General features: G+C 33.2%; 3 protein-coding genes across 7 annotated transcripts; 2 read left to right on the top strand and 1 right to left on the bottom strand.

Annotated features, from left to right (window-relative positions):
- Nucleotides 1-2,004: 2,004 nt before the first annotated feature.
- LOC120282452 (protein MIZU-KUSSEI 1-like) lies at nt 2,005-2,919 on the bottom strand. Its single transcript, XM_039289271.1, has one exon. It carries the CDS (start codon nt 2,842-2,844, stop codon nt 2,158-2,160), a length of 687 nt encoding a protein of 228 aa, XP_039145205.1. The 5' UTR covers nt 2,845-2,919; the 3' UTR covers nt 2,005-2,157.
- Nucleotides 2,920-8,115: 5,196 nt separating this feature from the next.
- LOC120282032 lies at nt 8,116-22,449 on the top strand. Of its 3 annotated transcripts, none has more exons than XM_039288753.1 (19): nt 8,116-8,424; nt 9,131-9,312; nt 10,679-10,783; nt 10,899-10,970; nt 11,112-11,259; nt 11,921-12,000; nt 14,752-14,807; nt 17,365-17,501; nt 17,594-17,684; nt 17,807-17,872; nt 17,987-18,209; nt 19,475-19,576; nt 20,698-20,783; nt 20,887-21,009; nt 21,166-21,235; nt 21,326-21,417; nt 21,879-21,983; nt 22,073-22,205; nt 22,269-22,449. In XM_039288753.1, exons 1-18 carry the CDS (start codon nt 8,144-8,146, stop codon nt 22,184-22,186), a joined length of 2,133 nt encoding a protein of 710 aa, XP_039144687.1. In that variant the 5' UTR covers nt 8,116-8,143; the 3' UTR covers nt 22,187-22,205; nt 22,269-22,449. The 3 variants fall into 3 exon arrangements, with proteins under 3 accessions (XP_039144687.1, XP_039144688.1, XP_039144686.1); XM_039288754.1 differs by having other exon boundaries at nt 22,264-22,449; XM_039288752.1 differs by having other exon boundaries at nt 22,073-22,449.
- A 110-nt stretch (nt 22,450-22,559) lies between these two features.
- On the top strand, nt 22,560-25,514 carry LOC120282033 (uncharacterized oxidoreductase SA2266). Of its 3 annotated transcripts, none has more exons than XM_039288755.1 (6): nt 22,564-22,887; nt 23,063-23,205; nt 23,607-23,866; nt 24,768-24,861; nt 24,974-25,085; nt 25,163-25,514. In XM_039288755.1, exons 1-6 carry the CDS (start codon nt 22,697-22,699, stop codon nt 25,290-25,292), a joined length of 930 nt encoding a protein of 309 aa, XP_039144689.1. In that variant the 5' UTR covers nt 22,564-22,696; the 3' UTR covers nt 25,293-25,514. The 3 variants fall into 3 exon arrangements, with proteins under 3 accessions (XP_039144691.1, XP_039144689.1, XP_039144690.1); XM_039288756.1 differs by having other exon boundaries at nt 22,776-22,887; nt 23,055-23,205; nt 25,163-25,511; XM_039288757.1 differs by lacking the exons at nt 24,768-24,861; nt 25,163-25,514 and having other exon boundaries at nt 22,560-22,887.
- The last annotated feature ends 450 nt before the right edge of the window (nt 25,515-25,964 follow it).

Below are 25,964 nucleotides of genomic sequence, written 5' to 3'. Positions count from 1 at the left end.
TTTATTATACATTATATTATGGCTTATTATGAGAAATATTTTATATAAATTTTTTTATTTTATATATGTGTACACTATTAAAAAAAATCAAGTAGGGAGGGGATTGATGGCAGTTGCGGGGATTCTTATGAGCCTTATGAGCTAGGGAGTGACTTGGGGGTTTTGGGGTGGGGATTCCCCACCCCGTGTGGAGCAGGAAGTGGTAGGGGATTCCATTCCCCACCCCACCAACTTGCATTTTTATTTTCAACCAGTGCATTATAAATTAGTAGTATTTTATTTTATTTTTAACATATTGATCGCAATTTTTCTCAAAATATATTAAAAATAAATAAAACTATTATAGGTATAATATAAGTATAAAAGTTAGAAGGACCATTAAGTAAAAAAGAATATTGAAGTCAAATAAAACCATAAAAAATAATCAAGTAACCCTATAATAACATGAGGGGAAATGGTAATGAATAATAAGTATCTTAAAAAATAATAACCTCAGGAATTATTTGTCTATGACCGTTCTTCACTTTATAGTGTCAGGAGTTTTTAATCAAATTTACAATTAAGGAAGAGCTCTCATCTGTACTAAAAGAGGTGCATAAAAAATCACCGCAAGATGTTAAATCTATCACATAAACATATATTATTTCTAAAGCAACTTTTTGTTTAAAAAAAAACTAATTTTATATAAATAATTAGTGTGAATGATAAAGATGTAAATATTACTCAAACTAGTACTGAATTTATAAGAGTATGAGTGAATAAAAACATTATTATAGTGGCAAGTATGTAAAGAAGAGCCATATATATACAATATCTCCAAGGAGAACTAGAAATCATAAAAGTGACAATAAGGTTAATAATTAGGGCACACATTATATGATCCACCAGCATACAAGGAGGGGAAACATCATCATGCAATGCTCTTAATTGTGTCTAGCTTTTATTATTAAATAGTGGCCCCATGTACATAAAACACACTCCTTTTTTTTTTTGGGCCCCCCAATTTAGTATGCTACATAAGTTGTCCATTTTGAAGGCCTACACTCTATTTTTATGTCCAATATCAACTTGTTGTAGTTTATTGTGCATGGTTCTTTCTAATTCCTTCACTACATAAAGTAAAAAATAAAAAATAAAAAGAACATTATTGGGACATAAATTTTGATTATTATTAAAGGATAAAAGTTGAAGTTTTTAACAAATTCAAAAATTCCAATATGACATTAATTGTTATGGGTCATGATACATCTATCAAAGTCAAAAAAAAAAAAAAAAATTGTTTTTTCTTTAAGTAATTTAAATTTCCATTACAAGATAAAAATTTATAAGTACATAAAAAGTACATCGTGAAGTATATATTACTCTAAATATAGAAATAACAATGCATAAAGATCACCTAATATATACACATACTCTGTAATTTTTATAAAAAGACACTTAAAACTTAAAAAAAAAAAAAAAATTAACTTGATAATTGATGATGCATAAAAAGGACTTCTAAGAGAGCAACTCTCTCCATTAATTTGTAATTGAGCCACATGAGGACATGCCCCACTAGTTAGTGTTTGTTTATACATATATATATACATACATATGTTCAAGATTAATTTCTAATAATAGAAATTAAATAAGATAAGCTTGTCCAAAAACATCTTCTTTCATCTTCTCATCAATCTTTATTATCTTCCTTTATTTGTCATCTCTCTCTAAACAACTCATGCAATGTTTCATTGAAGTTTCCCAAAACATCTAAATCTTTCATTTTCTTTGTCTATAAATCTTTCCAAACATAAGCAAACAATTTCTCTCAGAAAAACTCATGCAAAGTAGATACAAGAGAATTCAAATCCAAACATCTACTTTTCCCTCTTTCCTTCAATCCTATTCTCTCTTTATTCCTCTCCAAACATAACCAAACAACTTCCCTTTTTTTCCTAAGAATTAAATATAGATATATATAAACAAGTTCCATTGATTTCTTTCAAAAAGAAGGAAGCTAGAGCATCCAAATTCAATGGGGTTTTATTTATGAGAAAAACTATATACACACTACAACATCAACAACACCATCATCATCATCATCAACAACAACAACAACAGCAAAGCTTAACACAAGAACAAAATATCATGAAAGAAAAATACATCATCATATATATATTACTTAATCCTAACAAAGAAAATACTCAACTCAGGGCCTCCATTACCATCAGGATTAATCATATAAAAAGCCTCAGAATCCTTAGAACCCACCACCCTCTCAAACTTAGCTCTCATATAACTCAACTGTTGATCACCATCTAACAAAGCCTCACTCTCATGCATGCATGGCAAAACTCCCGCTCCCATTGAAACCCCTTTTAACAATTGCATCACATGTTGCTCATCTTCACTTGCTTGCTTCCTCTTCACTGAATACCCTACCTTCCTTCCATTACAATACACTGCCCACATGTTCTCCTCCATTACTTTTCTCTTATGATGATGTCCATTAACCCTTGTCTCACTCTCCATTGCTATCTTCACCAACCCTGAGGCCATCTCCTTGTGAAGAGTGTGAGTGAGGATTGGTAGCTCTATCATGAAGATGGGAGAAGCTTTTGGGTGTTCTTGAATGGCTAAGCTCACTCTACCCTTTCGGTAACCGAAGAGGGTGATCGTCGGAGCATTATTGGCAAGCAATGCTTTTGGTCTGCCTAGCAAAGCTGCCATCTTGCACCCGGATGTGAACATGGGGATGAGTTTGAAGAGCTTGAGGATGCCGGCACCGGCTTTTGCTTTCCGGTGACCTTCTGTTGTTTGCCGGAGAAGTGAGACTAGCCCTGCAGTCTCCATTAATGAAGGCATTGTGTTCTCAAGGTGTGTTGGTGATGGTTGTGGAATCAATTAGGGTTCTTGAGGATGTGATGAAGATGGCCATGAAGGAGTGATATATATAGTGGAGTTTTTATGGTTGGTTTATTGCTTCATGATGTCACAAGGTATTATCATGATAATGAAAATAGAATACAAACTAAGTTTTAATAATTATATATGTAAATATATATATATAGGGAAAACATCATCTAGGGACGTCCCTAGATTTCAAATCTAGGGATGTTTTTAAATCTAAACCGTTGGATCATCATCCGATGGTTGATTGATTATATAAACACTGTACACCTTTTTACTGTTCACGATCACTGTACAACACTGTAGAACGCGGTTTCTACTGTTCATAATAATAAGAGCCGTTAGATTTTCATCCGATGGCTACTATGGACATCCCTAGATTTGAAATCTAGAGACGTCCCTAGATGATGGGTTCTCATATATATATATATATATATAAGAAGACCATTTATCCATGGACGGCTATAGATAAAAAATTTATGGACGTCCATTATCAGTTGTTGAATTTTGAATTAACGGTCAACATTAAAGAACAGTAGTTAATATTGACTGTTTAAAACAGTACATCCACGGATGATAATTGAACCCCTATAGAAAATGTTTTTCATATATATGTATATGAGAAGTATTATAGTAGTAGTTAAACAGTTAAGACATTTGACTCCTTAAAAAAAAGTGAAGAATTCAAATCCTTCTCAATATATTAGTTGATAGTTATTAAAAATTTTTGAGAAAAGGCGACAAGCCGGTTATTAAAAAAATTGTGTGCTCTTGAGGGCGACTTCCACGAGTACTATCAATGTATATATATATATATATATATATATATATATATATATGAGATAAAAAAATATATATATTTAAAATAATTTTAATAAAAGAGGAATGGATGGGGCTAAAAACATGATGGAAGTGGGAAAATGAGATATTGATTTTTTTACTATTAAATGAATATAAAAAGAGATAAATTAAGGAAAAAGAAAGGGGAAAGGAAAGAGAACATTGTGTGCTTTGGCAAAGAGCATGTGGTTTAGATCATTACAAGAGTGTCGCCATGATAGGCTTCATGGGGCTCCATGCCTTTTTTTAGGAACCCTAATTTATCAATAGGGTGTTGTTGTACTCGTCCATCATGTGTCCTGAGTTTTATGTTTGATTTTCTTTGCCAAACAAGAAGCATTAAAGCATGCGCATGCACTGATCATATGCTCATGTTTTCTTTCCTATATATATATAATTATATATAGACACACTAATATATACATATATACACATATATACACATATATACACTCATTCTAAAATATCTAATATTCAAATGTTTTTAGATGTTGATGTAATAAACATAAGTTTTTAGATATCGAATGTTACATTTAACATGTTATATATTGTGAGTTTTGATGATGAAAACTTAATGTATATTTCACATTGATGAGATAATCACTCTGACTTTTCTTTTATTTTTTAATCTTTATTTTTTGAATTTTTTTTTTCTATATATCCTGTCTCTATATCCTTTCCTTATTTTTATAAAATAACAAAACTATATATACTTGACATAAGGGATGAGGTTGAGCTTGCACATTGGTACAAGCCCATTGGAGGTAAATATATATAGTTTTATAATTTTAATTTAGATTTAAATTTAAAAATAAAAGTTTTTAAAAATTAAAGATGATTTGGAGATTTGATAAATTTTAAAAGTTTTTAAAAAAATAAAAATAACTAGAGAGACCTGTTGTTACTTTCCTTTTAATATTCCCCATTTTTAAATAACTGAAACTTTAGGAAAAAAAATTGTCATAAAATAAATGAGTTAAAATTTAATAATTTAATCTTTTTTTAAATCTACTTACCCTTGTTATAATTATTGTATGGAGATAATTAATGGAGTACTAATTAGGTGTATTTTTCATAAACTAGTATTTTAGTCTAATATTCTGTTATTAATTTTTTTTTTAAAAATTGTGCTAAAATCTAACAATGTTTTTTTTTATAAAAATAATAAAAATAAATTGAATTGTACAGTACACTTGAAAACAATGAAGGTGACAGAAATTGGAATGGCATGAAGTACTGTTTTGTTTATCTTGCTCATGTTTTTGCCTCCCTCTCATGTCAACCCTTAGAAAGCACCAAATAAAAATAAGTTTACCTTTGTTAAATCAACCTCATCTTGTCCCTTGGATGGCTCTTTCTCTAGGCCCCACACACTTGACAACAAAGAAGCCTCTAATTGAGACGTTCTCTCTATCCAAACCTCTCTTATCATCACCTTCATAAGCATTTTCTTTTAATTAATTCACTTAACTTATTTATTATTATTGAGGTAAAATTTTGAGTGAAATTTGAAGTTTCTTTGTTTTATGGTCGCCTTTATTTTATTAACTTTTTATGAGTATAAATAATAATTTAATTTACTAACATAGTTGGTTAAAATAATAGAAATTTAAGCCACTTAAATAATTGATTTGAGATCAAATGTTTGTGTAAAAAAAAAACACATCCATTGAAAAATGTATGCTTTCTTATAAAGTTTTTAGTACTTCACCTCGATTATAAACAAACTAATGGTTCAAAAATAAAATGTAATACTATTATTTATTTATTTATTTATCATTTTTATCAATATAATTTATATATTTCTAGGGATTTTTAAATTGAAATATTTACTACTATTAACGGGGAAGCATTTAGAAATAGAGAATATGCATGAATATATGGGGATTACATTTTTATTATTAATTCATTTTGAGTTAAAAAATTGAATTAATGTATATAGTTTTATTAATTCGATCAAATCACAATTTCTACATAACTTTAACCTTTTTCATTTTTATGTAGTTACTTGGGCCATTTGCCAATCACTTTAACAAATGGGTCCCAATTTTCTCATGTCTTATGCCTCAAATCATGAGCATGTGACACTGTTTCACACTTCAACAACAGTGATGTGAATGTGAGTCACCTTTGGGTACATACAATTACGGATGGTAACAAAGGGATTATCCACTTAATTACCTCTCTACCGTAAAAGAGTTGATGTTTTATTTCATTTTTATTTGAGAAATTGATGGTTTTAACCGAATGTCACTTTGCATGTTTCATAGTTATGCTTCATTGTGCTTTACAAAATTTTATTTATAATTCTAATATTTATTAGTCTATAATTTAAGAATCGAGAATTGGTTTTAAAATTTTAAACAATATTATATTCTAAATTTGAGTGAGTAGAACATTGAAAATTTATTTAGACATCATCGCCGTATTAGGTGAGTGATAGTACAATTAACTTTTATGTATGAGGTTTCTAAAGCATTGTTAAAGATTTAGGTGTTGGGGGAGGGGAAGGGTGACTTGTCCACATTGTCAATATATATATAGACTCGAAATCATGAATACATCTTTAGCAAAAGTCACAGAAGGAGGTTATCTTTAACAAATGTTGATAATGAGAGGAGTTTATATCATAGAGTGTATTTTTATCTCATAAATTATACTCATATATTCATTTGTCTTTGTAAAATAAAAGATTAGCTTTACTGTAAAGTTTAAAAAAATAAATAAATGAAAAACTTTCTTTTCTTTTTTTTTTTGGCATTTGTGTAGAGACTTGGTATTTATGATTTTTTTCCCTTAAAAAAAGTGACTGGAGATCCCTCAAATTTTTTATATCCGCAAAAAGTCAATGCTTTCCAAATAATTTATTTGTAAACTCAAATTCATATATAATTACTAATTACATGTAGCCTTATTGGAATTATGCTGATGACAAGTTTGGAGGTGACTAACCAAAGGAGTGGTGTGTTTTCAAACCACCTACTACTACTACTGCTACTGGGTATAAGTGGAGCGAGCTCACTCGTGCTCAAATATGCTTGCCTTAGCCTGAGTGTGAAGCGGCAAATTCACTTCAATGTAAGAACAACAAGTGAGTTTCGACACTGATGAAGCATGAGTAGTTATGGTATTATAAAAAAAAAAAATACTAAGATGATAATTATTGAAATTAACAAAATTAAAAAAATGAGGGCTTGAAAAGTATGAATAATATTAGAGGGATTGATTGAGAAATTTGTAAACTTCACATGACAAACAGATCATTTTATTATTATTTTTTGGCCAATATAAATAACAAGAAGTGCATGTATACCATAATTTTTTTTCCTTTTGATTAAAATAACAAACACTATATAGGGTGTGTGCACAGGCCAAAAATTAATCATCTAACCTGAACATCCCCACCATGTGACATTGGTTTTGAGCAATAAACCTGCACTCACAATCTGGGACCCATAACTACCATTGTGCCCAACGGGGCTCAAACTGGAGACTTTTTAATTATTTCACACTCGCTTTTAGTAATGAGGCCCATACTGTTGGGTTATGAGTCATTTGATACTTTCTTATTTTTAACTGACTCTCTTTTAATGATAGGAGATATATTTTCAAATATTTTTTAAATAAGAAAAATAATTATTATTGATCATATTTTCTTTAATTCGTTCTCCATAACTAATATTCCCATTAAAAGTTAATGATTATGTAATTATATTAAAAGTATCACAAAACAAATATATATATATATATATATATATATCATGAAACATAAAGTAAAAAAAAAGTAGAGAGAAAAAATAGAAAAAGACCGACACAAAATACTCTAGAAAGAGAAAGCAACATGGTCATGTATAGTAACCAAAACGTTATACTAGATAGTTGGGTGAAGTGAGAGGGTGTTGGTATTTTATATGTTTTTGAGGGGATACAAATCAGTTTGGACGATTATGATCCAAATTTTATCGCACATTTTTTTTTTACTGTCCATAAAATCACTATTTATCGTGAATTGCTCTTACACTTTACGGTTTATAGGACTTACTATATATCTCACGTGACATCCGTTTGATTTGGAATAGACCCAAACTTTTGTAAATGACCTATCCCTATTTAATAATAATAATAATATTATTATTATTATTATATTAGAATTGGGATTTGGAAAAGGATTTAATGACATTACATGGTGCAATCCGGTTGAGTTCATCTCCTTTGGTTTTGGAACTAGAGAATACACTGATTTCAACCTATTTTATTTTGACATGTGTCCCATATGATGTTATTATATTTTTTCTATTGTGATTGTGGATATGAACATTTTATTTATTTATTTATTTATATATTTTCAAGATGAAGCACCTAACTAAATGTCCTCATCGAGGGCCACGTCATCCTTTGAGATTCCCACACGATCATGGCGGCAACGGCTCTCTGTACTTCTCGCGCCTCCACTCTCCTCCTCTCCTTCTTCTCTCCTCATCGCTCCAAGCTCTCCATCGCTCGCCTCTCCTCCTCTTGCCGTGCCATGGCCTCATCGGACGTCGCCGGAGGCGAGAAGATCACGGCGCCGTACGGGTCATGGAAGTCCCCAATCACCGCCGACGTCGTCTCTGGTGCGGACAAGCGACTCGGTGGCATGGCCGTCGATGAGGATGGACGGCTTGTTTGGATCGAGACCCGACCTGATGATGGAGGGTATGGTATTCAATTTAGGTTTTTTGGTTTTCTTTTCTTGCTTATGGATTCTCTTTTGTTGTACGATTGAAAGCCGTAATGAGTTTTGCTGCAAATGCTTGAAGGGACGAATGAATTAGGTTTCTTAAATGTGATTCTTGGCGAGAAGAAAGAAAGCGGTCGTTTGGAGGTTGATTGGATTGGGGTTTAGGGTTTAGGGTTTAAAATGTAGAGGTTAGGGTTAGGGTAGAATACCTTTTTGGAACTAAGATATTTATGTTTTGGATGGAGCATTCATATCCAAGAAAATTGGTAATAATATCATTTTAGTTTGTAGTTCTTATAGAATCATGGAATGAAGAAGAAATGAATTAATTGATTAATGAAACTTGCTTGTTTGTTATGTTTAACTCTTAAAGAAAATTTCAAATGGGTTATGTGATTATAATTTAGACAAAGTATTCATTAGATTCTCTCCCAACTGATTGGTTGAGGGTTTGGGCCTTCGTGGCTTGTCCACATTTGTAAAAAAGGTATTCATTAAACTATCTGATGCTGCTTTTAGTTAATGATGTTTTTTCTTGTTCTTCATTCATGTCTTCCTCCAATTTTTTTTTTTTTTTTTAAATTTATTCTGTCAAATGGAGTTTATGGAGATGTTATTTTTTGTAAATTCACATCATTTAACTTGAATTGATAAAACACTATGTTGATTTTGGTCTTTCAGACGTGCTGTTCTTGTTAAAGAACCTGTTAATCCTGAAGACAAACCTATAGACATTATACCTCCAGATTTTGCGGCACGGACTTTGGCCCAAGAATATGGAGGTGGTGCATTTGCTGTCTCTAAGCACATGCTTGTATTTTCAAACTACAAAGATCAACGTCTCTACAAGAAATCCATTGGAGGTAAACTTTTCAACTTATCAAAATTGTTGTTATTTGTGATTATTTAAGAACTAAGAGACTAATATACTCTTCACATAAGGAACTAAAATGTATGGTTTATGCTTTGGGGGCAAAAGTGTTCTGATACTTAAAGCCTTGAGCCTTCGCAAGTTTTGTAATATATTTGTGGCCATTAACATAGACTAATACTTCATATTTTAGGTCCATGTTGTATAATCTACATGTAAATGCTTCTAGGTTCATTATGTCGATTGGCTAGCCACTAAGATAATTCTAAACATAAGTTCTTCATGTTTTATGCCCATATTTATATGTCTCCATGTACATGTTGAGATTCATTGCACTTGATTTGCTAATTACGAAGTTAGATTGTTTATGTGTCTATTGCAAAGACTGTTACGAATTTGACTAGACTATGTTTCTGGTCATATAAGATCCAAAACCAGTTATTCATGCCAAAATTCTGTCTCTTCTTGATGTATTTTAAGGGTTTGCCCATGGAGATGTTTTGCTTCATTAATGTCAAAATTTTGGGTATTGATTTAGATGTTTTATGAACATGACCCTGAACTTTTTGTTGATGGTTTTTGTCTTTTTGATTTAATATGTTCTTGCTTGATTTAATATATTCTAGCTTATGGTCCTTACAAATGATTGTGATGGATGTCAGATAATAGATTAGTTGGTAATGGTTGGACCATGGAGGAGACAGAAGTACCATTTATTAGACGAAACAACTGGAAAAAAAAATCCTTAGTTAAATTCAAATGTTTCATTATTTTTTCCATAAAATATCTTGTGAAGAATTATTGTTTGCTTTTTCATGCATGATGATTTCACTTGACCTGAGTTATATGTGCAATATAGGTCGCTGGCATTGTATCATGTATAAGCCTAATATATTCCTTCAGTAAACCATTTAAACTGCTTTTAGATGGTTCACTCACATTATGCATCATTGCTTTATGACAGCATATTCATGAATTGACACAACTCATATGATTATTGCCTCATATTGTGCCCCTTGTTGATAAGGTTTATTTATTTATTTATTTTACAGCTGCCTATGCATTTTTTTTTCTATATTGGGCCTAAGGCAAACTTATTATTCTTGTTTTTAAGTTACAAATACAATGTGTTACTGACAACCTAAGCTTTAAGTTTCCACATCAGCGATGAAGTTGAGTATGTTGTATCCTTAAATTGCACATGAGCCATTTTGTATTGGCTTGTCCTGTCCATTCATTGTTATCCTAGCCTACTGGTGTATATGATCTAGAAACAAACTTTTTCCGCTAAGTTTCCCAAGATATTGCATTATATTTTGTACTTTGTGCAAATTTCTGAAAGTAATGCTTGCTTGCAGATCTTTTGCCAGTGCCTTTTACTCCAGATTATAATGGACCCGCAGTTTGTTACGCTGATGGAGTCTTCAATCATCACTTCAACCGTTTTATCACTATTATGGAAGGTTGGTATTCTGGGAAGCTTGATGTAAATAATTAGTGCACTTGAAAGTTGTCATGCAATTGTCATTTCTCATGAGATCTCCTTCCTCATATTTATACTTCATGGTTGTTTCCCAGACCGTCGCACAAGTAGCTTAAATCCAACAACATCAATTGTTGCTATAGAAAGCAATAATGGAAACATTCAAGGTAGAGTGTTCAATTAATATACGTTATTTTGTAGAAGCTATGCAATGTTTTTATAAAACCTTTTCATGATGTATTAAACCATTTTTAGCTGTTGCTCAAATTATTGATTTATTTTCATAATTTTTATCTTTTTGCTATAAGAACCTAAGGAGCTGGTTGGTGGGAATGATTTTTATGCATTCCCACGCGTTGACAATACTGGCAAGAGGATGGCTTGGATCGAATGGAGTCACCCAAATATGCCTTGGGATCGAACTGAACTTTGGGTTGGTTATTTTTCTGAGAATGGGTAAGTACTTGTGCATAGTGATTGCAATCAAGTATTCTATTGTAGAATTCATATTGAAAACTACATATGCCTGAAATACTTAAAACACAATGACTCGCCTAAATGTAGCTCATTGTTGGATTAAGGACTAGTCTGTCGAAATGTTTTTACGGATTTGGCATGCAGTTAATCATTTCTGTACACTTTTATTAGTGATATATACCCCATAACCTTGGGGCTTCAACTAGATTGATACATATGAGATCCAAAAGTCAACAATTTATTATTGATACCACTGTATAGTATTTTAGACAAATGAACTGTATACTTGTTTCTTTCTCAATTATGTAAGAAACAAATTAAATGCCTTATGATGTTTCGTTTTTATGCTATTGTAATATTTATAAACGAGTAATTTATGAATATGCGCTTTTAGATTTCTTAATGTACCAAGGAAAAATGGCTTCCCAATATAGCATTTGCTACTGCACCTTCCACGATTGGGAAAAAAAAAATTGCTTTTAGTGGTTCCTTTTTAAGCAGTTTTGTTGGAAGATAGGATTTTTTTTATAGGTGAACCACTGCTTCTGTATGCAATATTTCTTGATTTCATTCTTGGTTTTGTGTCATATCCAATACCTATGATTGATTATTATTGCTTAATTACTTTATGCTTTTGTAGGGATTTATGTAAGCGGATCTGTGTTGCTGGTGATCTGGAGCTTGTAGAGTCACCAAGTGAACCCAAATGGTCACCTAAAGGTTTGCTCACCTTTTTTCATCTTGGCTCAAATTAAAGGAAGCCACTAAATGGGCTATATTAATATTAGTTACATTTACTGGTCTGCATATTGAGTATATGCTTTAGTGGTCGACATATGTAGTACATTTGATTTACCTTTGCAAGTGTATTGATCAACCAAAAAATGGGTATCTGTAAATTATCATGATCGTTTTCCTGTCGGTTATGGTAAGTAATTGTCATTCTCTATATGTCTTCTCTCTTTCTGTGAGTAGCATTGGGAGAGTCTGCATACATAAATTTTTCCCCCCTTTAGCAAAGTGTGATTTTGTCTTGGCTTGTTAATGCAGTCATAGTGCTCTGGTTATAAAGTTTATAAAGATAAGTACAATAAGCCTTGGCAAATATTGATATAATGCTTTGTTTGACTTAAATGGAGGTAAGTCATTAGCCAGATTTTGACAGATGCTAACATAATATCCTAAAATTTCTTCAATGAGAACTAGTCATGTAGAGCAGGAGTTTGTCTCCGTACCTTTCCATTACCTTGTGTCTAACACTTTTAGCTCCTTTTGTGGAGACCATTAGATGCCCCATTAACCATTAAATCAATTCTTCATTGTGAGGGCCCTACAATCATATCTTAATTTTACAGAATTGGTCAAATCAAGACTAACAACTCACTATGAAAAATGAGTACATAAATACATATATAAAGATGAGCCCCTTGATGTTATTCACACTGAACTATACTGGCTTTCTTTTTAAACGTTCCATATGGTTTGAAAGGCATATTAAATGTAGCATTTGGATTGGAAACTTGAATCCTAACATAGTGAAAGCTACATATGGGATAAGTTTTTTAGTCTTGAACTTATACCCAAACACTACGCTAGGATGGCAATTTTTTTGAATTTCGGGGTATCTAAACCAAATTCTTATAGGACCCATTTAAAAAACCTTACTAGGGTTTGGGACAGGTTTAGAATTTGACTTTTGGGTGTGGGTGTAAATGATACACTACTACTCGTAGGCTACTCGAGTTCGATTCGGGGAAAGCTCAAACTCGACTCGCTTATGGTCGAGTCGAGCTCAAGCTCGAGTAGCTCCAGTAGTTGAGCGAGCTGAGTTCGAGCATCTTAATACTTGACTCGAGTACTTGCGAGCTTAATCGAGTAGTTGTATTTGTGTGTATATATATTATATATTAGTTTGTTATATATATAATTGAGTTCGAGCTCGAGTATAAAAATATCTATGTTTAAATTGTGTTTATTAGCCTTTATCGAGCTTAATTGAGTGAGCTCGAGTAGCTCGATTTATGTATTGAGTCAAGCTCGAGTTACAAAAACAAAACTCGATCGAGTTCGAGCCGAGTAGCGAGTTTTCTACTGAGCTCGAGCTCGAGTAGCTTTCTGCTCGACTCAAACTCGATCGATTACACCTTTACTTTTGGGTACAATAAAATCTAATTTGTATATATATAATTTAAGTGTTAACTTAGTTGCTATTATTATTTGAAAATCTTTAGACTTTTTTGTCAATTACAATAATGTAAACAACTTCTTTTTTTTCTAATTTCTACATTATTACTAGAAATTTTTTAATCCTAATTTTCTTGGAGTTAAGGAACAAATGTATCTTTTCATCCAACATGTGGAGCTTTAATCTAATTTAATTTTTTAATTTTTTTTTTTCTAAATTTATATAAAATATCTTCTTTTGAATTTTTGAAGTATGATTATTTGAAATAATATGTTGAGTTTTCTAAAGATGGATGATTGATTTTTAATTTACAACATTTATCGGGTTTTGGACGGATATAGCAAGTTTGGGATGGGTTTGGTACAAGACAGGCTTAGGTGTGGGAATTGTGTTTTTTGTAGGTACCCTCAACATTGTGATTTTTAAATTAGGCATTCAAACTAGAATTTTGCAACTAAACACTATGCAAAGCTGAATGTAAGACAAGTCTTTTAGCCTTGAACTTATCCAATGATTTTAGAAAATGCTATGGGTTAGGATACTTTAGCTCAGTCCATTATTCTATAAATTCAAAGCTGTAGCTTTTTTTTTTCTTTTTTTTTGTGTGTGTACACCAGACAAAACTATGTGTTAGGATACGTTAGCTCAGTCCTACATTTTGTAAATTCAAAGCTATAGCTTTTGCTTGTGTGTGTTTGACTTCTTTTTACTCAAGAATTATGTTCACGACTTTATTTATTTATTTATTTTATTGGAAACTTTTTTTTGTTTATGATAGGTGCTTGTTTCATTTAACTGACTTATGCTTTATTCTTGAACTGAAAATTCTTTATGCATCAAGGAAGAGGAAGAATATCTTATTTACCTAAATTTAATTTTGTTTATGCTTAATTGGGTTTATGAGGGTTTATGATGTGTCTGAAACCTTGTATATAAGAGCAAAGAAACCTGAAGGAATGTTCTCATGTGTTTTTTGTGATCATTATATTCCATTAACAGAGTTTGAACACTGAACACATTTTTCTTGGAGAAACTGGTAATATTTGGTTATTTTGGCAAAATTGTTGTCCCTTAGGAAATCAATTTTTTTTTTGTTATACCATTTATATATTTTGTTTCCTTTTCTTTTTCATTGCATTTGTTGTTTCTGCTATTTTATTATTGAAAACATAATATTGTTTTTTAAGTTCCTTATTGACCCAACACGCATTCTTTCTGTATTGGGAGCAATTTATTTATTTTATTAAGCCTTGTTAAAGGATTATAAATGCTGGTTTGATTCGCAGGAGAACTATTTTTTGTAACTGATAGGGACAACGGGTTTTGGAACATTTATAAATGGGTAAGTCATTGCTCTACTTCTAAATTGCCTTTCCTTCTTAGTAGTAGGCAATAAATTTTCCTTCCATCAGTTTTTGTATGTTCAGATCTTTGTCCTGAAGTCAAGCTAAAATAGTATGGACACTTTGAGATGCAATAATGGTAAATGTTTTTTTTTTTAATCGTAGAAATATAAATGGATGTTTAGATTTAAAGAATATTTGTCTAGCAAAGGTTTGTATTATTAGAAGCATGTGTTTGTCTAGCACTTCTTGTGATCTAGATTTTTACAAGAAGGGCTGTTTAGATTTAATGAGTGTTCACTAATATGAAGGATCTTGTTCCAATGATGTTTCCCCATTACACATTTCTGTGAAAGTCAGTTTGAGCTTATTATATTATATAGATAAGCCCAATGAAAATGAGTTCCTGTTAATGCAGCATCTTTAGAAGGGTTACATGTTTTCTATCCTTGTCCTATTTTATTGGAACCTCCTTGTCACTGATAGTTTGGCGCTAGTTTGGCTGATTGAACCCTGCTCTCTCGCTCTTTCACAAAAGAATGGAGCTCTCTAATTAGCTAATTGATGCAGCTTTTTCAGCTGGACTGAGTTTTTTCAAATTCTCTTCTTAAGTTGAGAACTTGAATTCTTCACGATCTTTGATCTCCTTATACTCTTCTTTGGGCTTCTCCCTGGCTAATTTTGATATTTCGCAAGTCATTGTTCTTGTGAAAATTTCCTCACTAATTGCATGAATACAGGTTAGTGTTTTATACCGCTTAGTTGTAGCCTTTAAAGGAATGTGGATCTGAGGTATTGTGGGATTATCTGGCAAAGGCTGTGGCTCTTCATCTGCTTCTACAGATCCCCAAAGACCAAAGGCCCGCGAGTATGCATACATGTTTACCTCCCAGATGGTATAATTCTAACTATAAAAAATTGGAGGTTTAGCAGCTAAGGGCTCTGCTGTGGTTTGCCAATTCAAGATGTGCTTTGTGTTTTTTCTTACTCACAATCCCTCATCGATTATAAACAACTCAAATGCCAAATGTTGGTATAGAACCAAAAATGAAGAACAAAATGTAAGAAAAGAAAATGTAAAATGAAATTGTAATAGAAAGATGAATACATACCACATTGTTGCTGCCTTGTACTACTTTATTTGTAGAAAGAGAAATTACAGAAATAGTAAATCATACCCTAATTATTTGCTAACAACTTACACAACTTCTAAACCAAGCCAAACTTAAAACTAGCTAAAGACTAGCTATTAATTTCTAAATTTTACGAACGGAGACCAATCTTGCCCGTTCACTGCTGTAACTTTTCACCAGTTCTCTAGCATCGAACACTTTTGTCAACATCTGGGTTGCTCTTCTCTCTTCCCACTTTTTTATGCCAACAGTCCATACTTTGTAAATTCTCTTTGTTGTTATGGATATACTCTAGAAGATCATCATGCTCACTGCCCTCACTGGCTAAGCCTCACCGTGCACCCTCCACTTTGTCATTAAAGATGATATGCGTTTTGTTTATTTAGGAGGAAAAAAGGGTATTGGAAGGAATCGGGTGGTGTGAAGAGTGTGGGAGGTGCAGTAGTGTGGCATTGTTGAAGCTTTAGTTTCCAAGGTTGAAATTTCTTGAGGGTGTTTCAGTTATGTCAAACATGCAATACTAGGTTTAGTTACTATGAGAATTAAAATATTCAAATTGTAAGAGCCATCAGATAAGTTATTAAACTGAATGTCTTGTGAGGAAATTGGAATTCTTTTAGGGGTTGTTTGTAATTTTTCCTTTTTTTATTGGGTTTAATTCTTGAAAGGCCATCTTTCTTTTCTCCTGAAAAGCTTTATTTCATTCTGGTTTATAGATTTGTGGGTGCAATGTGGAATCTGTGTATGGATGCATATAAACCAAAATTTCATGAGTAATATGTAGGAGCAGTTGAATGGATGGTGGTTTATCCAAATTTTCTCCCAGAAAAAAATAATAATAATAACAAATAGAAGCATGGTTTTAAACTAATAGAGATTTCAAACTTGGATGAGCTAGTTGTTTTGGCACTCAATTTACTGAGTTGGACTCCAATAGTACAGCTTGGAACTTTAGGATTAAATAATTGCTAATATACTGCCATCTTAGAGCTGTGCCTGGTAAAATTTTCTGGTAACTTGATGAAGGCATGATCAATCATAGCATGTTGCCCTACCTTGCTACATAGCTCTTACGGTTAAGCTTTGTTGATTTTCACAAGGTATTTTCTTTATCTGGTGCATCATCTTTACCTAACTGTGATGCAAGAGTGAATGTTATATGGCATTAAATGCTCGATTGCTCATCCTTCTCATGCTTAAAAATTAGTGGTGTTAACTATCAAGTTGCTGGCCTATGCATTTAATGTTAAGCTTGGACTGTTGTACTATCAAAATCTGTTTACTCTACTATTATTTGGCATTGTGGCATTATTGATAATTCCTGTTTTTGCCACAGTTATTGTCAATGTGTTAGCTTATTATGTTTTAGCATCAATATATGTTCTATTCCTTCTATTATACAATTTTCTTCTTTTGGGGGCAGGTTGAGCACAAGAATGAAATTGTACCTGTTTATACTTTAGATGCTGAATTTACAAGGCCATTGTGGGTTTTTGGCATCAGCTCATATGATTTTATTGAGAACAATACAGAAGGCTATAACATAGTCACCACTTACAGGTTTGTTCTCATATTGTTTTCTAATTTCTATCTGAGACTAGTGCACCATCTTGGTATAAATATCTAACTATCAATATGTTCAAGCCATGCAGGCAGAATGGAAGATCATATATTGGAATTTTAGACATTAATGAGAGCTCTTTTTCAACCCTGGACATTCCTTTTACGGACATCTATAATATTGTAGGTTTGAAGTGTTTTACTGGCATTCTCATGGAATCTGATTTCTGATTGGCCCTGGAAATTTAGCAGGCTATTATGATGTAATGTAATGTTCTTACTTCCTACTCTCTTGGTTTTGTCAGGTTGTTGGACGTGGGTGCTTATACATAGAAGTGGCATCTGCAAGCCATCCCTTATCAATTGCAAAGGTAAGGATGACAAGTATGCTGAAGAGTTTAAGATTGTTGTTGAGAATGAAGGATTTGTCTAACCAGTAGTCTTTTTGTCTGTGTAAACTTTGACATTACTTTCTACTTTGCTAGGTGAGCCTGGATGAAAGCTGTTCAAAAATAAAAGAACTTTCAATTGTTTGGTGTTCTTCTCCAGAGATCACCAAATATAAATCATATTTCAGTCTGCCAGAGATCATTGAGTTTCCTACAGAAGTTCCTGGTGAACATGCCTATGCATATTTCTACCCACCTGCTAATCACTCATATCAAGGGGGCATGGATGAAAAGCCACCTTTATTGGTCAAATGCCATGGTACAAGATGTTGCTCTTTTGTGTGTGTGTGTGTGTGTGTGTGTGTGTGTGTTGACAAAGAACATAATCATAGTATTTTCTAATTTTTCTAGTTCATTTGGTAATCTATTTACTCCTTTTATAGGATTTTTTTGGAGAAACACTTTAGAAGCTAAGGGTTTCAAGTTCAGTTAGGGCAAAAAATAGAGTATGTGAAATGTAATTTTGATAATAATGTACATATAAATGAGGAAGGAGTTAAAATGAACAATACTAACATAGGGAGAAGTAGAAGTTTTCAATACTTAGGCTCTATAAACCAAGATGGCGGGAACTTATAGAGTTAATAATCATCATCATCATTGTCATCTCTTAGATTGAAAGGTAAGTTTTATAGAATGGTTGTTAGGCCAACTATGTCATATAGGTCAGAATGTTAGGCGATTAAAAAACAACATACTCAAAGGATGAGAGTGGCTGAAATAAGAATGTTGGGAAGGATTTTTTAAGGAATAAATTTATTCGAAATAAATTGGAAGTGATGCATATTACTAATAAGTTAAGAGATAATTGATTAATATGGTATTGACATGTCCATAGAAGACCCATAAATGCCCTTATAAGAAAAGTGGGAGGTCATGGAAGAGGGAGAAGGAGAGGTAGACCTAAAAAATGTTTAGCAAAAACTTTACATAATGATATGCATGTGCTTGGTTAATCTAGCCTTTTAGCCTTTAGTAAAGCAATGTGGAAGGGAAGGTTTTATGTAACTAACTCCAAATAGTTGGGACTAATGGCTTTTTATTGTTGTTGTTGTTTATCATGACTTATATGATATGATCTACCTCTACAATAGAACAGGAACCTAAAATCGTTGATTTTGGGGTTTACCACTCAATAATGCCATCTATGTATGCATACAAAAAAGAGTTGCTTTGGTAACTTGTTCCCTTCAAAGTAATTATGGTTAGTCAAGGGACTCAAGACATTTGATCAATAATATTTCACCAAATATTGTTGATGAGGCCTAGGTCCTTGGCCCTCAAGGTAAAAGTAGAAACTTTTGGAATGCATTCACTATTTCAAGGATATGCTAATTTCATTGATATGATAACTTGAAGCACATGGTAAGTAATTTAAACTAGTTAAATGCATATGATATGGAAAATTGGGAAGTTATTTGGTTTTTCAAGCTCAAAAAGGCATCTTCAGAAAGTAAATAGCAGCAATAAATTCAGTTTTGCTGCCTTGTTAAGCTGCAATTAACTTCCCTTGCAATTTTCCAGGAGGGCCCACTGGTGAGACACGCGGGGTTTTGGACCTTAATATTCAGTATTGGACAAGTCGGGGATGGGCATTTGTTGATGTTAATTATGGAGGAAGCACTGGTTTGTCCTTATAGCTTTTTTTCCTTATTTGCGTTTTGCTTATTATGACGCAATTTCATCATTGTACTTCCTGTCAAGTATATTTTTTGAATTTTATCAATGATCAAATCCTAAATCATATGGAATACTCTTATTTATATCGACAAACATGCATCTCAGTCCATCTCTACTTTTAATATTGAACTTGATTCACGCCTTTCTGAAGTCAGCATGTCTAATACATGTATATTGATCCATGGGTGTGAGCGTATATACTTCTTAAAAGGTTTATAATTACATTGTTGCCCCTATTCATATTTGATGCATGTTCCTTCACATTTTTGCGAAATATTCTATTGTAGACCACTAGTTTAACCATAGCAACATAACCCGCCCATTCAACCTAAGTGGAAATTATTTGGTAGTCCCTCTCCCAACTCCTGTACTCTCTGTCCTACTTGTATTTGTTGTAATCACGTCACTCTTGTCTTCCTCAGACTCTCAGAGTTTGCTTTGCCCTCCCTTATCTAATCATCTGATTTAACCCTACTCTATAGTTTTCTTGGTTTCCTTTAAAGCTTCAAGGAAAAATGCATTTTAGGATTGTATGCTTTGTACCCACTTTTCTTCAGCAATTGATTGAAAATTTTCTCAACTTTAAGGGTCTGAACCCAGACTAGGGTTTGCCTCTTTTCAATAAGGCATCAAAGATAATATTTTGCGGTAAGCTTCCACCTCTTAGTTTTTTCTTCAAATTGCACGTACTTGTTAGACAACTTCATCTTTATTGTTGCTTGTCCTTTTGACCTCTTATTCTGTTTTACTCCAATCTCCTCACTAGCAAGAAGTGTATGATTTCTGCTGCTTATTTTGGATTTCTCTTTTCATCTCTATTGGGTGTTGAGTATCACAAGTTTTCCTTGATGTTTAGAGTTATTAATTCACCATTATAAAGTAAAGTTTTATCTAGTTCATGCCAAAAGCTAACTAGGTGGGCAAATCTGGGACTTTAGGGGCATGCCCCTGAAGAGGGATAAGTATGCATTTATAAACATTTGGAGGATTAAAGATGTGAAAGAACACATGATTAATCTCTAATGATAAAAGAACTATGACACCACTAAGACGTATATTATTTTAAGGCTATGGCAGAAAATATAGAGAACGACTTTTGGGGAAGTGGGGTATAGTTGATGTTAATGATTGCTGCAGCTGCGCAGAAATCCTGGTACCTTTCTCCACTCTTTTTTGTTGTATTTCAGAACATTTAAATCAGAGATCAAATATAACTATAACTGAAATGAAACTATGTGGTGGATGCTTCTCTGTAGGCAGCAAGAGGGAAGGTTGATGGAAAGCGACTTTGTATAACTGGAAGGTCAGCTGGCGGGTACACAACATTGGCTTGTCTTGCTTTTAGGGACACATTCAAGGCTGGTGCATCCTTGTTTGGTGTAAGACAAACTTTATGGCTTCAAAAAGAGAATGACTGTATCTCTTAATTTGCATTCTCATGATTTGTAACATCCTTAATCTCCTATTTTCAGTTGATTTTATCATGTTCTTGCTTTTGTTGTTAACATGGCTTTCTATCCTTGGCAATTTAACAGGTAGCTGATCTGCTGTCAATGAAAGCAGATACGCACAAATTTGAATCTCACTATATGGATAATCTTGTTGGTATGCATTTAACCATGTAATGCAAGTTATTCATTAAAATTTGCATGATTTTATTTGAAAAATTATGATGATTTTTTCTGTTATTTCTAGAGGATGAACAAGCGTTCTTTCAGCGGTCCCCAATTAATTTTGTTGAAAAGTTCACATGCCCAGTTATTTTGTTCCAAGGATTAGAGGACAAGGTATTATTATTATCCTTATAATGGCCAACTATTTTTTACCATGCTGTAGATTTCATTCACCACCTTGTGTAGTTATATTTATCTGGGAATTCTGTCAATCTGTTTGAGTTGTTTTAGCATCCAGCTTTTTATGCCAATAGGTTCCATTTAAGATTACATGTTATGACTCCCTAATATTTATATGAACAGGAGCTAGTGAGGTGTAATGTTTAGTACGCAGAGTGTCTATTGTACCAATAACATAAATTTCCACCACCAAGAAGTTAAATTGGTTTTTAATCATGTTGATGACAAAGACAACAAATTACATGTTAAGATTCTCTTTTGACATGGCAAGCCCCATTTTCTCTAATTACATCTTCAATTTCCGCATAGAAGAACACACCTCAATTAGTAGTATAATCTTATTCATGACCTGCACAGCAACAAGTTTTGATATAATATTTCAATGGAATATGCAGATTGTGCCACCAGATCAATCTCGTAAGATATACAAAGCTTTGAAAGATAAGGGCTTGCCTGTTGCTCTCGTCGAATATGAGGGAGAACAACATGGTTTCCGCAAGGTATTCACTTATATGCTGCCGCATTTCTGTTTATATTGAAAGCTTTAACTTAATGCAATTGCTGATGCAATGCAATCTTCATGACTCAGGCTGAAAATATCAAGTTCACAATTGAGCAACAGATGATGTTTTTTGCCCGAGTAGTTGGGCACTTTCAACCGGCTGATCCAATCCGTCCAATTAAAATCGATAACCTTGATTAGTACCTTGACGTCATTTCATGTAAGAAAGTAAACTGCTTTTTTAGTGCCTTCATTCAAATGGCTGACATAATTTTTAGACCAGGTCTTCAGAGATTTCATCTTGGGCTGCCATAAACCACCCTTTTCAGCATTCAAAATAGAGCATGTGAGGCTCCTTAATGTAAAACTACCTACATGTCTGTTACTTCCAAGGCATGATATCTTACTTTCATGTCCAAATGTTCTTGACTAGCTTTGCATTTCAAGTGACTTAACTTTTTCTAGACTTTTCTTTTGGGACATATTATGCTGCATTACAAGTCTTATACTGGTATAAGAGTTTTTTTATTTTATTTCTCTCTCTCTCTCTCTCTCTCTCTCTCTCTGTGAATTGTTACTGTAAATGTGGAATGAGTGCTTGTAGAGATCATATGATCTTGCAAACATTGAAGCAATGAATCAAACTCAATCAAGGCAGCATTTATGATGCATCAATGTCACTGGAAACTTTAGTATATTGTATAATTGTAAATGAGGCCGGGCATTTTACACCACAGCAGATATCTTTATCACCATGGTATGGTTTTATCTGGAATATCATTTTGGGGGAGGACTTTGAGATGCGTGCTTGAGGATGTTGTAAAGACTGTCAAGGGGCAACGTGGACTGCTCCTGAATGGAAGAAGCATCCATGATCCATGTGTCTACTTGAAGCAAAGCTGGTACATTCTTTCACTTGTTTTCTTGCTTTCAAGTCACTTTCTGTCTCTTTTCTTCTGATTCTTCTTTCTTTCTTTCTTTGTGTACAGCCTATCATTATATTAATCATCTATTTCGCTGTGTGTGTCTGGTGTGGGTAACTAACTGGGTTTGTGTTGCTTAATGCAAGGGAGACAGTAAGATGCGCCCAATGTGTTCCAGCTCGGCGGCGTCTAAAGGTATCGCTGCCATCGTTGGCGTTGGTCCTCGGCTTGGCCGCTCCATCGCTCGCAAGTTCGCCCATGAAGGCTACACTGTTGCCATTCTCTCCAGAGATTTAGGTACCTTCTTTCACCTTCTCTTTCTTGTTTTTTTTTTTAACATATAAAAGTAAACCTCAGTTTTTCAAGGTCATGAACCACAGAAACACTTGACTAGATAACTCCTCTGTGTGTGTGTGTGTGTGAGAGAGAGAGAGAGAGAGAGAGAGAGAGGTCATTGTACAACAAAGAACAAAGGCCAAACTTAAGGCTCTCTATATATCTGTTCACCTGAACTTTTCATTCCGTAAAATTATATCTAATATATATATACACAAATAACAATGTGGGAATTGGTTTCTCTTTCAATATCTGCATAGAATGATAAGAATATGGGTTATACATAAATACTACATATATATCTAGGAAGGTAAGGTGTTGAATATGATAAATATATATATGTATGTATATATGCATTTCAGGGAAGCTATCTGGATATGCAGAGGAGATAGCAAGGGAGGCAATGGCACAGGTGTTTGCAATCCGGATCGACTGCGCCTCGACACAGTCGGTGCGTGAGGCGTTTGAGGGCGTGCTTTCTCTCGGCTATGTGGAGGTGCTGGTCTACAATGCATGTGCCCCTACATCCATTAATCCTTTGCGTTTCTCCGATGTCTCTGTTGATTCCTTTCAGACTTCTCTCGCCGTCTCCGCTGTTGGCGCATTTCAGTGCTCCCAACTGGTATGCCTTTATTCTCTCCTCTTAACATTTTTGTGTCTTTGACTTTTCAGACTTCCTTTCTCATCCTCACACACACATAACACAGAAAAAGACGAATGTGTCTATACATCTATAATGACTAAAAACCAAATGAATCTAATGCTATTTGTATTTTATAAACAAATTTATTTTCAAATGGATGTTAGCTATAGAATTTCCTCTGATCAACTACATCACATTTTATAAACAAATTGATACCCTTGGCACAAATAGCATTCTCATATGTATACAGACATTGATGTAGACACAACATATATTCTCTCCCTGTCTATGCCTTTTGTTGTGATTGATATATTTGACCTGTTTTTTCCCACACATGGAAAGGAAAAAGTGAACATACCCATGATGTGGGAAAACCAAATGCATCTAATGCTGTTTGCACAATTGTGTGCCCACTAGGTTTTTTGAGAATATCCTTCCAAATGGATGATAGCTATTATTCTCCTCTATTATTCACAACAACACATCTTAGACCAAAGTAAATTTGATAGCTATCATCAATTTGGTAAAACTGTTTCATACAAATAGATTGGCACACCCAGAAAATCCTAGTTATAATTAACCTTTGTGATGTGTTCTAACATGTAGTATCTGAGTTTGAATCCATCGAAGGGTTTATTTTCGTTCTGAGTTACATGAATTTGTTCTTCTTGGCAACTGATTTGTCCAGACATAAACAAATTAAAGTTGTTCGAAGTTCGAAATGAACAATTTTATTTTTCACTTTAGATGCCGCCGATGGCTTTTTAACCCGGGAACTCAGATTTCAGAATCTTCGGTTGGGATTAACGTTTTATTTTTCACTTTCTTTCTAATATTGTGTTCATGAGATGCATTATTATTATCATCATCATTGTTAAAGGTGATACCGGGTATGGTGGAGAGAGGGAAGGGAACAATAATTTTCACAGGTTCATCAGCTTCAGTTAATGCTTCTGCAGGCTTCTACGAACTAAGTAAAATCATAGCTAGAAATCTTCTTCATTATTTCTCACATTCTTCAATCACCAAACCTTCATTGTAGAGATCAAAAAGGTTTAAGTAATTTTGTGATTCAAACTTGTTTAGGTTGCGCGAAATTTGCTCTGCGAGGACTCGCGCAATGTCTGGCCAAGGAATATCAAGCTTTCGGTGTTCATGTAGCGCACGTCATCGTCGACGGCCTCACTGGAGATTCAAGGTTTCAAATCTTGGCCGATAGATGTTTTATGCATTATAAAGTTCCGACTTTTTTTTTTATGTATATAATGGATGCAGAACATCAAAGGAAAACCAGAACCAAAATGGTATGGACCCGGACGCGATCGCGCAGACATACTGGCACTTGCACATCCAAGATAAACGCGCGTGGACGCATGAGATCGACATACGTCCGGCGACCTCCTGAACATCAACTTAAGACGTTCTTAACACCAGCTCGAAATTCTCATTTTCATCATTCATCATTATTCGGTAATGATTGGTCAAGTGTGATATAGTTATTATTGGTTGTTCATGTTGTTATTTCCATTTTTATTTTATCATTTTTTTTGTTGTCAAGAATTTAAAATTTCAACTCACAAGTTTGATTATGGTTGTATATATTCATAATATACAACATAAAATAAAAGGTCAAATGTCTAAGATCATTGAACCTAAATCACTTGTATGTAATATCTAGTGTTTTGATTATTTTAAAATTTCTGTTCGCTAAACTAAATGGTAATACTTGAGAATCTTATAGTTTTAACCATTTGTAAAAAGATGTCAAAATACTTAACCCAGTTAATCCTAGCTTATGTAGCATTTAAAAACACATGAATTTATCTTTTTACCCTTATAAATTTACATAATAAAAACATATCTTGTGTTTTTAAATAATAAATTTATCAAAATAAAAACTAAATTCATGTGTTTTAAAATGTCATATCAACAAGGATTAACTGGGTTAAATATTTATATATATATATATATTTTTGTAAATGGTTAAAACCAAGTGTTAATAATCAAATTGCATTGGCTGAATTGAGAAAAAAAATATATATAAGAGAGCAAAATAATTTATATAGAGTAATTGAAC

The sequence above is a fragment of the Dioscorea cayenensis genome, chromosome 18 (assembly GCF_009730915.1).
Source record: "Dioscorea cayenensis subsp. rotundata cultivar TDr96_F1 chromosome 18, TDr96_F1_v2_PseudoChromosome.rev07_lg8_w22 25.fasta, whole genome shotgun sequence".
Classification (NCBI taxonomy): domain Eukaryota; kingdom Viridiplantae; phylum Streptophyta; class Magnoliopsida; order Dioscoreales; family Dioscoreaceae; genus Dioscorea; species Dioscorea cayenensis.
The sequence above is the reverse complement of the archived record's forward strand: the minus strand, read 5'-3'. Positions and strand labels throughout refer to the sequence as shown.